The sequence below is a fragment of the Schistocerca gregaria genome, chromosome 2, assembly GCF_023897955.1.
Source record: "Schistocerca gregaria isolate iqSchGreg1 chromosome 2, iqSchGreg1.2, whole genome shotgun sequence".
Classification (NCBI taxonomy): Eukaryota; Metazoa; Arthropoda; class Insecta; order Orthoptera; family Acrididae; genus Schistocerca; species Schistocerca gregaria.
In genome coordinates, this window is record NC_064921.1 from 279225500 (window position 1) to 279238299 (window position 12800).

General features: G+C 40.6%; 1 protein-coding gene across 1 annotated transcript in view; it reads right to left on the bottom strand.

Moving 5' to 3' along the window:
* Window positions 1–2647: 2647 nt before the first annotated feature.
* Window positions 2648–12800, bottom strand: part of LOC126335749 (basic salivary proline-rich protein 4-like) — a 54276-nt gene continuing 44123 nt past the window's right edge. The window contains exon 4 of the mRNA XM_049999206.1: window positions 2648–2868. Coding sequence (XP_049855163.1) covers window positions 2648–2868 — 221 coding nt within the window. The remainder of the gene's footprint in view (window positions 2869–12800) is intronic.

Here is a 12800-nt window from a genome sequence, read left to right on the forward strand (position 1 = left end):
AGTGTTTACATTATTCCAGAACAGAAAAGAACCCAGCATACTGTCTGTACAGAACAGTACTGATGCGTTACAACAGTCGCTCGATGTGGCGACCACCAACGTTGTTAATGATTTTGTACCTACGAGGCATGCTCTGATATAAGCTCTGCATCCCATCTGGTGTTTCTTCAACTTCCAGTGCAACGGCCAGAACTTGTCCCCCTGAAGAGGAGTCTCATACATTAAAATTTCCATACACTTTAGGTGGCATCAGGTGAGTCTGACGTAGTACACGTCGTCCTGTCTACACTATTGCATGCCAGGACAAGCAACCTGAGACTTTTCTCTTTCCCTCGGCAGACGTGGACGCCTTAAACATCTTTGTTTCCAGACATGGATTCCTATTCAAAATACTTACTTGCTTCCTTCTACATGTTCAAGGAGTTTGTAATGGGAATTACCGAATACCACGTATACCCGTAGTTTAGTGCCTCTGCGTTCCATGTCAAAGCTTTATGGATTAAAAAAAATGCATTAAGTTTTTTTATCAACTGGCCATCCTCACTGTATTCCCCTACATGGAAAATATAGTATGATGGAGGTTCTGGAAGAAGTGTCTCACATAATAAGGCAATAAGAGTGTGAACATGGACATAGAGTGTCCCTTCTTCTGGTGAGGCGTTTGCTCTTCAGTTCGTACTTGACCTTTTTTCTTCCTGTACAGGTCGTTTACAAATACAGCATGGCGCAGGTAAAAGTAGCCCGCCTTCCTGTTGAACGCGTAGGCAGTATTTCGATCTCTGAAATAAACAGCTACAACAATGGGCAGTTTTATGAAATAATCGATTGTTGGTAGCATTCTTCTGTCAGTATTTGAATTTACTTCATCAATGAAGTTACACATTTTTCTTTGTGGTCTGCAAAATTATTTTCTTGATAGAAGAAGGAATGGAAATTGTGGTAGCGTATGTGAAATAAGTTCGATTAAGGAAACTTGAGAAATTTTCAGGGCAGGAATCTGGATAGAGGGCTACAAGCAAGAAGAGCTATACAGAGTCTGTACATTGTTGAACCCACGGACCCGTGCAATATCTTAAACGACAAGTAATTTCTTCAGTTTGCTCACCAGAAGTTACTGCTGATATTCGCCGAAGAACTATTCAGAACTCAAAGAAGTCTGCGGATAAACTGGCGCAATAGGTGCATGTAAGTAGGAGGAATTGCTAGCGGGTATTGAAAAGTATTAATATGAAGCCATATCGTGTGACGATTGCGCAGTAATTAGAGTTCAAATGGCTCTGTGCACTATGGGACTTAACATCTTAGGTCATCAGTCCCCTAGAACTTAGAACTACTTAAACATAACTAACATAAGGACATCACACCCATCCATGCCCGAGGCAGGATTCGAACCTGCGACCGTAGCAGGCTGGCGGTTCCGGACTGAGCGCCTAGAACCGCTCGGCCACCGAGGTCGGCAGTAATTAGGGAGCGTGAGAGTCAAACACGTGTAGATTATTGCACGTGGCTTTGAATAACATCAACAACGGTTTGTTAGGTCCTTTGCATTACATTGTTCAATGATTAGTCATGGTTTAGTCATTTCAGCCATGTAAATTCACAGAACACGAGGTACTGGGCAGCGGAGAACCATAACACTATTAGCAACCATCCATGATGAACAAAATCGGCGTTTGGTGCGGTGTACAGGAAAGCTCATCTTTGGAGCGATATTTTTTGACACTTCCCTCAACACGGTTGAATGGATGAAATTTTTTTGACACATTTTGTGCTCAACTCACTGAAAAATGAAAGACAATACTGTTTCTTCCAGCAAGATTGAGTCACATACCATAAGGCTATGGTATCCCTGGCACGAGAAACCAACTCTCAGCAACATTGATGGCCACCACGTTCGCCGGATCTAAGAACATGTAATTTTTTTTCCTGTGGGAACATCTGAAGAGCTAGGGTCCAGACAATACAAGAACTCAAAGACAACGTGAACCGTGAAGTTCACACCATCGATAACCGAATTTTTCGCCGGGTGTACCAGAACATGCTTACAGGTGCGGAACTGTCTAATGGTGTTGAAATACAACTTCTGTAAAAGTATTTTTCATTGTATTTTCTATTGTAAATAAATGGTAAGTCCATCTTAGCTCTTAGTTTGCGTAATTTCACTGTATTTCCTTTATACTTACGCGGGCTACTTTTATCCGCAGCTCGCCGGTGTGACCGAGCGGTTCTAGGCGCTTCAGTCTGGAACCGCGCGACCGCTACGGTCACAGGTTGGAATCCTGCCTCGGGCATGGATGTGTGTGATGTCCTTAGGTTAGTTTGGTTTAAGTAGTTCTAATTTCTAGGGGACTGATGACCTCAGATGTTAAGTCCCATAGTGCTCAGAGCCTTTTGAACCATTTTCTTTTTTTTTTTTTTTATCCGTGCCACCCTGTGTTATGGACGAAGTTTCCGAAGAAGTAAGATGATCTTCGGAGATTGTCAGTGTCAAGTCAGAGGCGTGCACGGTGCTCCCTTTTCCTGCAGATTCCTTGCGTGTTTTCTGCCGCTGCTGTGTTGTGTACTCCTGCGTCCGCAGCTAGGCGACGTGGCGCAGGGCCGACTCCGCCCTCAGGAGAGCGCTCATATGGGGCCGGGCCACCGATGTCTACGGCAGCGGGCTTCCCACGGCCGTCATGCGCTGGCGGCGTATCTCGGCGATCCTCGGCCTATCCGCGGCCGCCCGCGGACGGCTAATCTGCAGCCGACATCTCGGCCCGACAGCCGTAACTCTGGCCGTCACGTAGCTCGCAGATCGTGACGCTCCGCAGATGCCGCCGCCGCCAGCTGCCGCCGCCGCCGCCGTCGCACACGCATCGCGGGGCCCTCCTGCGTGGCCGCCGTAGTCGCCGTGTGCGATAAACGGGGTAACAGGCCCGTGGCAGGATCCCGCGCAACAGCGGGACGCCGTCTTCCTAACTAGGCTTAACGGCGGCTCCGACTATAGCACGGAACAGTCGCAGCGCGTTTCGCTGGATGCTAATAAGGCAGGGAGGGTCTGTGACTCTGCTCTGCGCTCAGAGCGCTGGGAATGTTCTCTTCGAGGTCCTGCATTCTAATCTCAAGAAATATTGTTTCAGTGCAGTTTCTCACATATTCTCAGGCGTTATCTGTCTACTTGACATAGGTCTACTGTTGCGTTTTCAGTGACAGAGATGTGTCTCCTCGACAACTCTTTCTATTCTATAAAAGAATTTCTAGTATCGTAATGTGTAAAAGGTGGTGGGTAGGAATTGATAGCTCTATAAACTCTTATAATTTAACTTCGCATGGTTCACAGTCATGGAGAATTTTTAATTGACATCATATGGGCTGTTGACTGTGGAAATCATTTATTTTACGCCGCGCGGGATTAGCCGAGCGGTCTTGGGCCCTGCAGTCATGGACTGTGCGGCTGATCCCGGCAGATGTTCGAGTCCTCCCTCGGGCATGGGTGTGAGTGTTTGTCCTTAGGATAATTTAGGTTAAGTAGTGCGTAAGCTTAGGGAGTGATGACCTTAGCAGTTAAGTCCCATAAGATTTCAAACACACATTATTTATTTTTACAATTTCATTGGCTTTTGGGTCATTTTCGAGTGGTACGGCAAATATTTTGCTTCAGCGCATGTTAGACTTCAAAATCCCCCGACATGTATACACGATTTACATGCGGAATGATCCATGGCACGTGAAACTAACTATCGCATGTATTCCACCGAGTAAACAAGTTTCCATCACTATTAAAAAAATGGCTATCTTCGGAGTTTACCATAATACAAACGGCTTACAAAATTCGTATTGTAAAACTTGTATTTGTTTTTCATCTGCTACAAATTCTATACCTCAACTACGAATGATTTAAACTAACCAAAATTGCCAAACAAGCGCTGATTATGAATACCACATTACAATATTAAATAGGTAACACTTCCTAACGTTATGCGAAACTGTATCTATTTGAAAAAAATTTCCACCATTTCACTGTTAATTTTCATTTGTTTTACAAAATCATGATTTCATCTTATAGTCTTTCTCAAGTGCATGTTCAAGCGTTGAAATACGGTATATCGGACCTGTATGTGACATGTCATCGTAGAGAAACGTATTTCTGGTCTTACAGTGTTTTCGACAATGACATATTTGTGACAGACAGGTTACATATATTTTAACGTTTCACCTGACAATGGCTCTAAGCCGAAATAATGACTGCGTAAACTAAGTGAACAATTAACTGTCAGATGGCGGAAATTTCTTACAAAAAATTCTACTTGATTGCAGTCCCTCTCGAAGGAAAGTACATGTGTCTCGAACCGGCTTTCGGCTGCTTAGGCGATTGTTGCAAACACAAGTAAAATGACGTGCGACTTACAGATATATTTATACGGAAGATACAAAGATACAATTGATGTGTAGAGTGTTTACATAGGAATGTTTTACATTCTTTACGTCACGCAGAAACGGCCACATTGAAAAAAAAGGGGAAATAAAATCTTTTATCTAGAAATGCATTTAATTTTTAATCTGGCATTTTAACTAAAAATTTAACAGAGGAGGGTGCCGGGGAAGGATATTGAGTTTGGCTATTTAAATTGAATACTAAGCTGGCATTCTGTCTCATATGTTTGTTGATTCCCAGTATTTCCAACAGGGTTATCTTTCTGCCTTTTTATTTTTATTTACTTTACGTCAGTTTTTGTAGAGTGCAAAACTTAGCATTATACGTCACATGATTGGTCTCCTGTTAAAAGATAATTGGCAAAGATTGAATCCTTCTTACTTAACGTCAAGGGGTTCTCGTTTTCAGGTAACCTAACTGCCACAGCTGTTTCTGGCTGACCAGCATATATTTTTCCGCAGTATTTGCATGTGATTTTATACACAGCAGTCTGTGGGAAGGGTTGCAGTTTCTCTTAACTGTTGAATAAAAATTTGGACATGCTGCTGGCGTTATAAAATGCAAGTCTGTAGTTGCGAAGTTATCTGAAATGTTGGCGGTATGTGGGATGGTACATCTGTTCTTGTAAGTGCTGAATGGTGCCTGTCTCTCAGCGTATATAAGTGGTGTAAATTACCCATTTCCTTTTTTCGTTTTCCCCTTGTTTCCTTCTATAGTTAATGTAACTATTTCCGTGTGAAAAAGAAAACGTATTACTCTCTTATATAAACTTTCCATATTTCACCAGTTTGCATTCTTTTCTAACGTACGTGCGAGTAATATCTGTGTAAGTCGCACGTCATTTTATCTGTGTTTGCGACGTTCAAATGTCACTTGACGATAGCCAAAGAAGTCGAAAGCCTCTTCGTGACAAAATAAAACTAGTTTTTCATGTCATTAAGAATCGTTTCCTATTTAATATTTTCATCACAGAAAATTCGCTTAATGTTAAGTTTCCTTATATATTACGATTAAAAGAGAAATACTTTATTGTTCTGGAATATTTTTTTATCTGCAGATCCACAGATACACTGCATTGTTTTTATTTTACTCTTTGCTCCTTTCAGGATTGTGGTCTCAATTTGGAGGGATCATTCTTGTAATTTGAAGCGATCAGTCTTGTCAAGCGGGAGCCAGGGGTCATCATCACTGTCTCCAATTAGACTAATAAATGTCTTTTTTATTCCAGTTTTTGAGCACAATATAAAGTCCTTCGACGATGATCGTTTTCACTCAGTAATGACCATCTTCAGATCTTTTCTACATCATGACCCAATGTGATAAAGCCGTAATGGCATCGTCAAAACATATAAATACACTCAGAAAAGCATCGTCACGTAGCACTAAAATATGGCGTAAAATCGGCCATTGCTGAGTATACTTATACATTTTGACGATGCCATTACGGCTTCATCAGATTAGACATGGTGTAGAACAGATCTGAAGATGGTCATTACTGACCGAAACCGGTCAGCGTCGAACGACTTTATATTACGATCAAAGGCTGGAATAAAAAAAAATGACAATACCTGGTTCACTGTTTGTATTGGCGACTATGTCGCAGCTGGTGAAATTAGACTACGTCTCTCCAGGAGAGACTGGTACAGTGGCCGGTGACGATGCCAGATTCAAGCTTGACAACTGGACTGATTAAAAGAACGAACGCTTGAAAATGGCGCTGCAACCCTAAAAATAGTCTCAATCTATGAAATATAACTAAACAAAATGCAAAATAAAAACATTAATTTTTTTGCACTGCTACTTCCAAAAATATCATACACGTGTCAACTAATCACATTCTCCTTCTTGCAAAACGGGGAAGATCACCATGATCACGTATTTTATTGACGGCTGAAGGATGGCAATATTTTTGCTTGTTAAATGGTACAGTGAACATAAAGGACGCAGCAAAAAATGTGGACGAGGGTTACATTTAACGCAGTTTTAAACGGGAAACAATAAGGCAAATAAGACACACTGTTTTGGGTAATTATACAGAATGAATGACAATAGGATTATAAAAAAAATCTTCAAATGTCTCGAGAACAATAAACTAACAACAACCTGCTTCCGAGAAGTTAGAAGCAGCAGAAAGAACAATTTTCACAAAAGAAAAGATATCAAAATTTGAAGGACTGCATGGAAAAGGCGGTAAGAGAATAGATGTGAATTGGCTTAAGAAAATAAGCAAAATAGGTAGAGTGAAAATATGAAAATAATGGACAAAAAGAAAACAGCAAATGAGGAAGAACTGAAATCGGCAAGTGGTAGCCTTTTTTTTTTTTTTTTTAATAAATCTAGTTTGTCTTGGTTCCCGATGATGACAGGGTACTGCCGAAAAGCTTCTTGACTATTTTGCTTTATGATAAAAAGGCAACTAACGCAGAAATTGTTGAACTAATGGAGAGACTTTTTTGGGACACTGCAGAATATACTTGATTCGTTAGCTGGAAGACATTTTTGTCCCCACAACCTTTCAAGGCAAGAAGCAATGGTTATAGGTCATCTCTTCGAGAAGTTTCTACCTTGTACGTTTCGTTGTTTTATCTATTTGTGTGTTAGGTTACTGAGATGGAGATTTGCCTCAACGAGTGTGAGAAACTTCCCCATAAGCGTACCCAAGACGGTTAGTGTACCAGACCACCGGTCGCTAATCCTGCACGCGGATCACATCCAGGCTTTCGATCCTCCTTGCCTGCTGAAGTTAGCGTTCTAATTTTTGTCCTCAACGCAACATAGGATGACAAGTTACCAGTGTGTCAGCACAGTTTCCATCCGCTTCTACAGCGCAAAGTTGCTAACGTTTGGGAACGTTCTTTGCATCGCAATTGTCTTTGACAGCGTTTGTGCCGCCGCCAGCAAAACGTTAGGAAATTTAAAGCACATAGTTTACATGAATAAATAAATGTCGACATCACTGCATTCAGTGGGCACAAAGGAGTTTTAAAGAAAACTATTTTAAGAACACCAGTAATGCAGACTGCCACATCACTGAAAAAATTGGTATTAGTCCTACGGGACACTTTCGTTAATGTTATAGCTTCTAGGAGAAATATTTCTAAGCAGAGGTCGCCTAGCAGAGAGGTGTATTTACTGTCTTAATTTGTATCTACGACCTGTCATTCAGATAAATAGCTGAAACTGATTTTTAATTAATTGCTCCGAGTTAATATTAGCGTTGTCATATTTCCCAATTCTCGCCAAAACTGGTGTCTCATTTCTAATCGTTCTTCGGTCGATCAGAAATTCAGAGCCACGAAATAAAAGCGTGTTTCCTTTTTTTTAAATTTAGCTTAGGATGTCGATCCCTCTGAGACAATTGAAGAGTGTTTATGTCATTATGATAATAGGAAGGTATTTTTCAGTTCAAAAAATCGTGTTCAGATGCTGTCATACGTTCGAAATACTGTAGACGGCAACACCGGGGGACAAAACTGGTAATTTCTAGATTTAATTTTACAAAAGTATTCTGAAACCACTCAGCCACAAACATCTTCACTTGATTCGACTATTCCGATGTTACTGTAATTATTATTGATATTGTTACCAGTGCTCTCTAATAATCAGTGTTCCACTGGTATAACGCCGTGGTCTACTTTTTCCGCCCTGTTCTAATGTCATCGCGTGTACATAAGCTCATTCTTAGTATTCCAGTATTTGATACCGATTATATTTTTTCCTCTTTGCTACGCGCTATGTATGCAAATTATTCAGTCCTCGGTGGCGGCGGCTTAAAATCGTGTACTGTGACATTTCAACAGTTCGTCCTTCGTCGGTCTATTTAATTTCTTGCACCCGTCACTAGCATCATATTCCAGACATTTCCTGTTTGGTATTACCCAGTCTTCCTGCTATCCACGTTTCACACCCGTGCGGTGTTGTGTTCAAAACGTGTAATTTAAGATCTTAGGTTACAACAGTGACATTTCGTTGTCCCAAATGAACGTGTACATTATTTAAGGGGACAATAAAAGCGCTTCGCACAAGCGAAAGAAAACGATTTTGCTATTAGTATACAACTCATAGGAAGATAGCAAGTCAGATGCCTCACTAATAAACGTTCCCAGTGTTTGGTATGTGCGAAACAGATGACATCAAAATTACGCATCGGTAAAGTACCAAGATTGAAAACCGTCTCCTTCATTCGCAAGAACAGTGGATAATATTTATCGAAATCCAGAACTAATATTTTAGCGTAACTTAATTTCTCGTTTTTTTGGAATATTCTGTAGTTGTCAATGTTTTGTACACGACATAGATATTAGACATTTTCATATCCCACTCACTTTGTTTGAAAGCAAGAACTGAGCATGCGTTCAAAATGTTTTATATCTTTGCCGACCCAAGCATATCATTTGTTTTGGAGACTATTGGTTCAGTTTGATGATGCATGCGACACATAAAAACCAATGTAATAGTAACACTTGCTCAGTAACAAAAAACACACTTTGAATACATTACGTTGCGCTCTCACAGAAAGAAGTACATCGTATCAAATGAACTACTATTAAATCTTTGTATACTGTGTATTTTAAAACGTAGATAATTGAAATGCAAAATTGCTGATCCTTTCATGACCAGTGATTTCAGCTAAGCTGTTATCGTTCTTTGTTTTGCTTTGTGTATGTATGACACATCAAATACACAAAAATATCACATGAAAATATAAACGTTTTACACATGTTACGGAACCAAACTAGTAGAAGCCACTTACTGGTACGTTACATTCCTGCAATTATATTTTAGATCCCTCGAATTAATGTTCGATTATACTGCCATTAAGGAATGTATAACAGATACTGTAACGCTAACATTATTGCAATATGTGTATGAAAAAACGAGTCTCTTCTATAAAACTAGGAAATGAGAATGCACATTCGGGATCAGAAGCTACTTCAGTATTGCTAAATACCTCTCCTTTTTAAAAATATCGTGGTTCTCCAGTATTTGCAATTAATTATTGCACTCCGATGACACAGATGCAGTGAAAAGAAAGGGTGCAGGAGAATATTAAGCGCTCGCTGCACACAAATATGATTCAGCCTACTTCTACTTTATTTTGACAGCAGTAGATAGTCTTTGGAAACAAAAATTATTTACACATCGCTGACATGTAGCTAGTAACATTAGTCGTCCCAAGGCTAAGAGATTCTTAAATATTCCAGTACAATACATGTTTTCATCCAAGTATTGATGCTGTTCATAAATGAGGAGTTACTCAAACATGCTTTTTGTTTTGATCTTGATCGTGCTATCATGGTCATAAAGCGCTTAAGTTACTATTTTTATGGGATAATTGCTTAAAAACAACGTTATTATGGACGAGAGAAAACATCTTTGCATCTCTCTTTGGGCCTAAGTATCAGACTTGTGTTCCGTAATCGCAGCACCTCTTGTTAGTGAGTACTGTCTATAAAAGGAGCGTAGATAAAATATTTTACGATGTTTTATCGATTTTATAATGTGTGATACCTTAGCGTAGCGTTAATTTTATTGCACGCTGGCGGTTGCAAAACTAATCGAATATTCATGGTTATAGTTGCCTGTTTGTTTCTTTTTTTTTTCAAATGTTTCTGTGTTTATAGAATTATTTTCTCCGTAGTTTTAGAAGCCAAAGCATTTATACAAACAGTGAATGTTGTTGTAAAAACTATTTGAACGTTGAACAGGCACAGAAATTTGTAACCGAATTTACGGTCGACCGCTGTTATAGTTTCAGTGAAGTTAGAGAAGCGAAGACATGAAAAAAAGGACTGTTATTTGGTATTTCGCAACTATAGCTAATACTAGAGAAGTAAAGACACGTATAATGAAAAGGATTCCTGCATAAAAATTCCCAATTGTCGAAATTCGCCTTTGCGCTTTTCTGAGCGGTAGTGAATATTTATGATAAGTGTTATATCTAAAACATAACTTTAGCAGCGGCTACGTGTTACTCATTTGCGAAGCTTTCTTCATTTTTTAATTTTGGAAGTTAAGGGGTGTTATGCCAATCTCTTCTTCTAAATTTCTGAAGAGGGCAATAAATTGTCATCTATTATGTAGTATTCTAGGCTATCTGTCAAAAGAGAATTCATCAGTTAGCTATTATGCGTACCTGTCATTTGTCCGTTAGCTTTCTGCGAACGTGTCTTTTGTCCATAAGCTTTCCTCATTTCCTAGCAATTTTTGCAATCATCTGATGAAACGGATCCTTAAGATAGTTCTGCTGTACCTTAATTACGATCAGAAAATCGAGACAATCTTTTAGACTCTTCGCAACTTAGCTGAATATCTAGCGATTCTTGCAAAATAAAACGACTAACAGGTGCTTGCGGCGTGTGTTTGCACGCTGGCCACCCAGGATTACGTAGCCTACCAACAAGTCACCACAAGTCCACGAGTGCGAATTTACTTCCAATTTCACTGTCATACGTATCAGAATGAATCATTTTCTCAGGATTTCGTCGCTGCTGTTTTTAGACGAGACAGTTAGGCCTGAACGAGACGAAGAAAGTAGTTTTGGGTTATCTTGCCGACCGAATTTGCGGGCAAGGGTGAGGGGCTGCAGCCACAACGTGGTCGCCACGCGGGCGGCCTGTAGATGGCGGGAGGCGCACGTGGCGGGCACGCGCATTGGCTGTCCCACACGGCAAAGTGCCTCTGCCACCGCCTTGTCGTTCGTATCACTGTTGCCCACATTTACTAGGCGTCCTCGAGGTGGTACTTAACACACTGTCGCATTATTTGCTGAACGGGCACGGACATAACATCGCTATTTCCGCGTACTCTACCTTCGCAATAAAAGATCCCGAAATGTACATTCGGCACTTCCCTTATTAATAATGACGACTGGACGTTAACAGAAAACTAGGGCGCTAAGAAATACAGCGAATCTTTCCATGAATTCATACACGCGTAAAGAGAATCTGAAAACATTCTGTGCGCTCGGCTCCTGCTTTAGCTTATGTAGCTTTTGAGGCACTATAATCGTTTGTCGAAGTGTTCGTTCGTTCTGAATCTTCAGAAGCATTTTATATTTTGTTCTGTTACTGCTGCGATTTGTATTTGAATATCTTAATATGTGCATCAGGAACACAAACGACGCTGAAGAAAGCCGCTGTTTTTAGTCCGGAAAGCAGCTCTTCCGGGAACAAATATTATAGGATGAGCCGTCAAAGGAATGGAACCGGAGGTAGCGTTCAGTTGAACAAATTTCCCAACCTATTTTTTTTTGTGGGTCATCAGTTTTCTGACTAGTTTGATGCGTCCCGCCACAAATTCCTCTCTTGTGCCAGTCTCCTCATCTGAGAGTAGCACTAACGAACTTCTAATTTAGGGTATAATTCTTGAACTTGCTTACCCTGTAGGGGCATCCTTCGACAGGAAGGAAATGGTGCCAATGTGCAACTATGTTGTTGCTCTCTCTCTCTCTGTCTCTCTCTCTCTCTCTCTCTCTCTCTCTCTATATATATATATATATATATATATATATATATATATATATATATATATATATATTACTTTCGTTACACGGTTAATGTTTCAGTAAATAATTGAACATACACGATGAGGAATAGTAACACACTGTCCTGTTTAAAGGAGTAGAGTAAATATTTCTCAAATAACATTATTGCGCCCTCAACTGTAATTATTGTCTATTTCCCACTAACGGCGAATTTTTACCGTCACGCCGTTGTCATCTGGCAATTGACAAAAGTGCGGACAGGCTATTAAATTGTCCAGTCATCGGCATATGGCGCGCAAACATATGATTCACGTCAAGTAATCATCCGAGAAACTGCCATAATTTTTATGTTTGGCCCCGCTTGACAATGACATAATAGGCAAACTGCTAATAAAAGGTAATCCTGGCCGATGACAGAAATGTCATTTCAAATATATTGTCAATGAAAGAAAAGAGTAAATATTATTAAAACGGTGGAGGCATGTCGTGCAGTAAATTGGAAGTATCACGCTAATTAATTTACAGACTTTGCGTCACAGTTTCATTTTTTTTACGGTGTACAGGACTTTTGTGGCGCTCTCGCTGGCAGACGATACAATACGATCGCTCGAACACGATTCAGACGTCCAGAACGCGGATCACGAGCCGGAACGGAACGTTCTGCCGCGAACGACGCCAATAAAAAACGAAGCGCTCGTAGGCAGCAGTCTGTGGCTGATCGTTAATTAGTGGGTGCGCTTCAGCAGGTTCTCACGTTACGCCGGTCTCAAAGGATGCCGCCGCTCCGATAAATCTTAGGCCCAGCGGATGGCCGGTCAGTTGGCCTGTCCCACAGCGAAAGGCGAGCAGAACAAGGCGGCGTGGACAGCGTACTTACCATCCGGAGACCTCCAGGCGAAG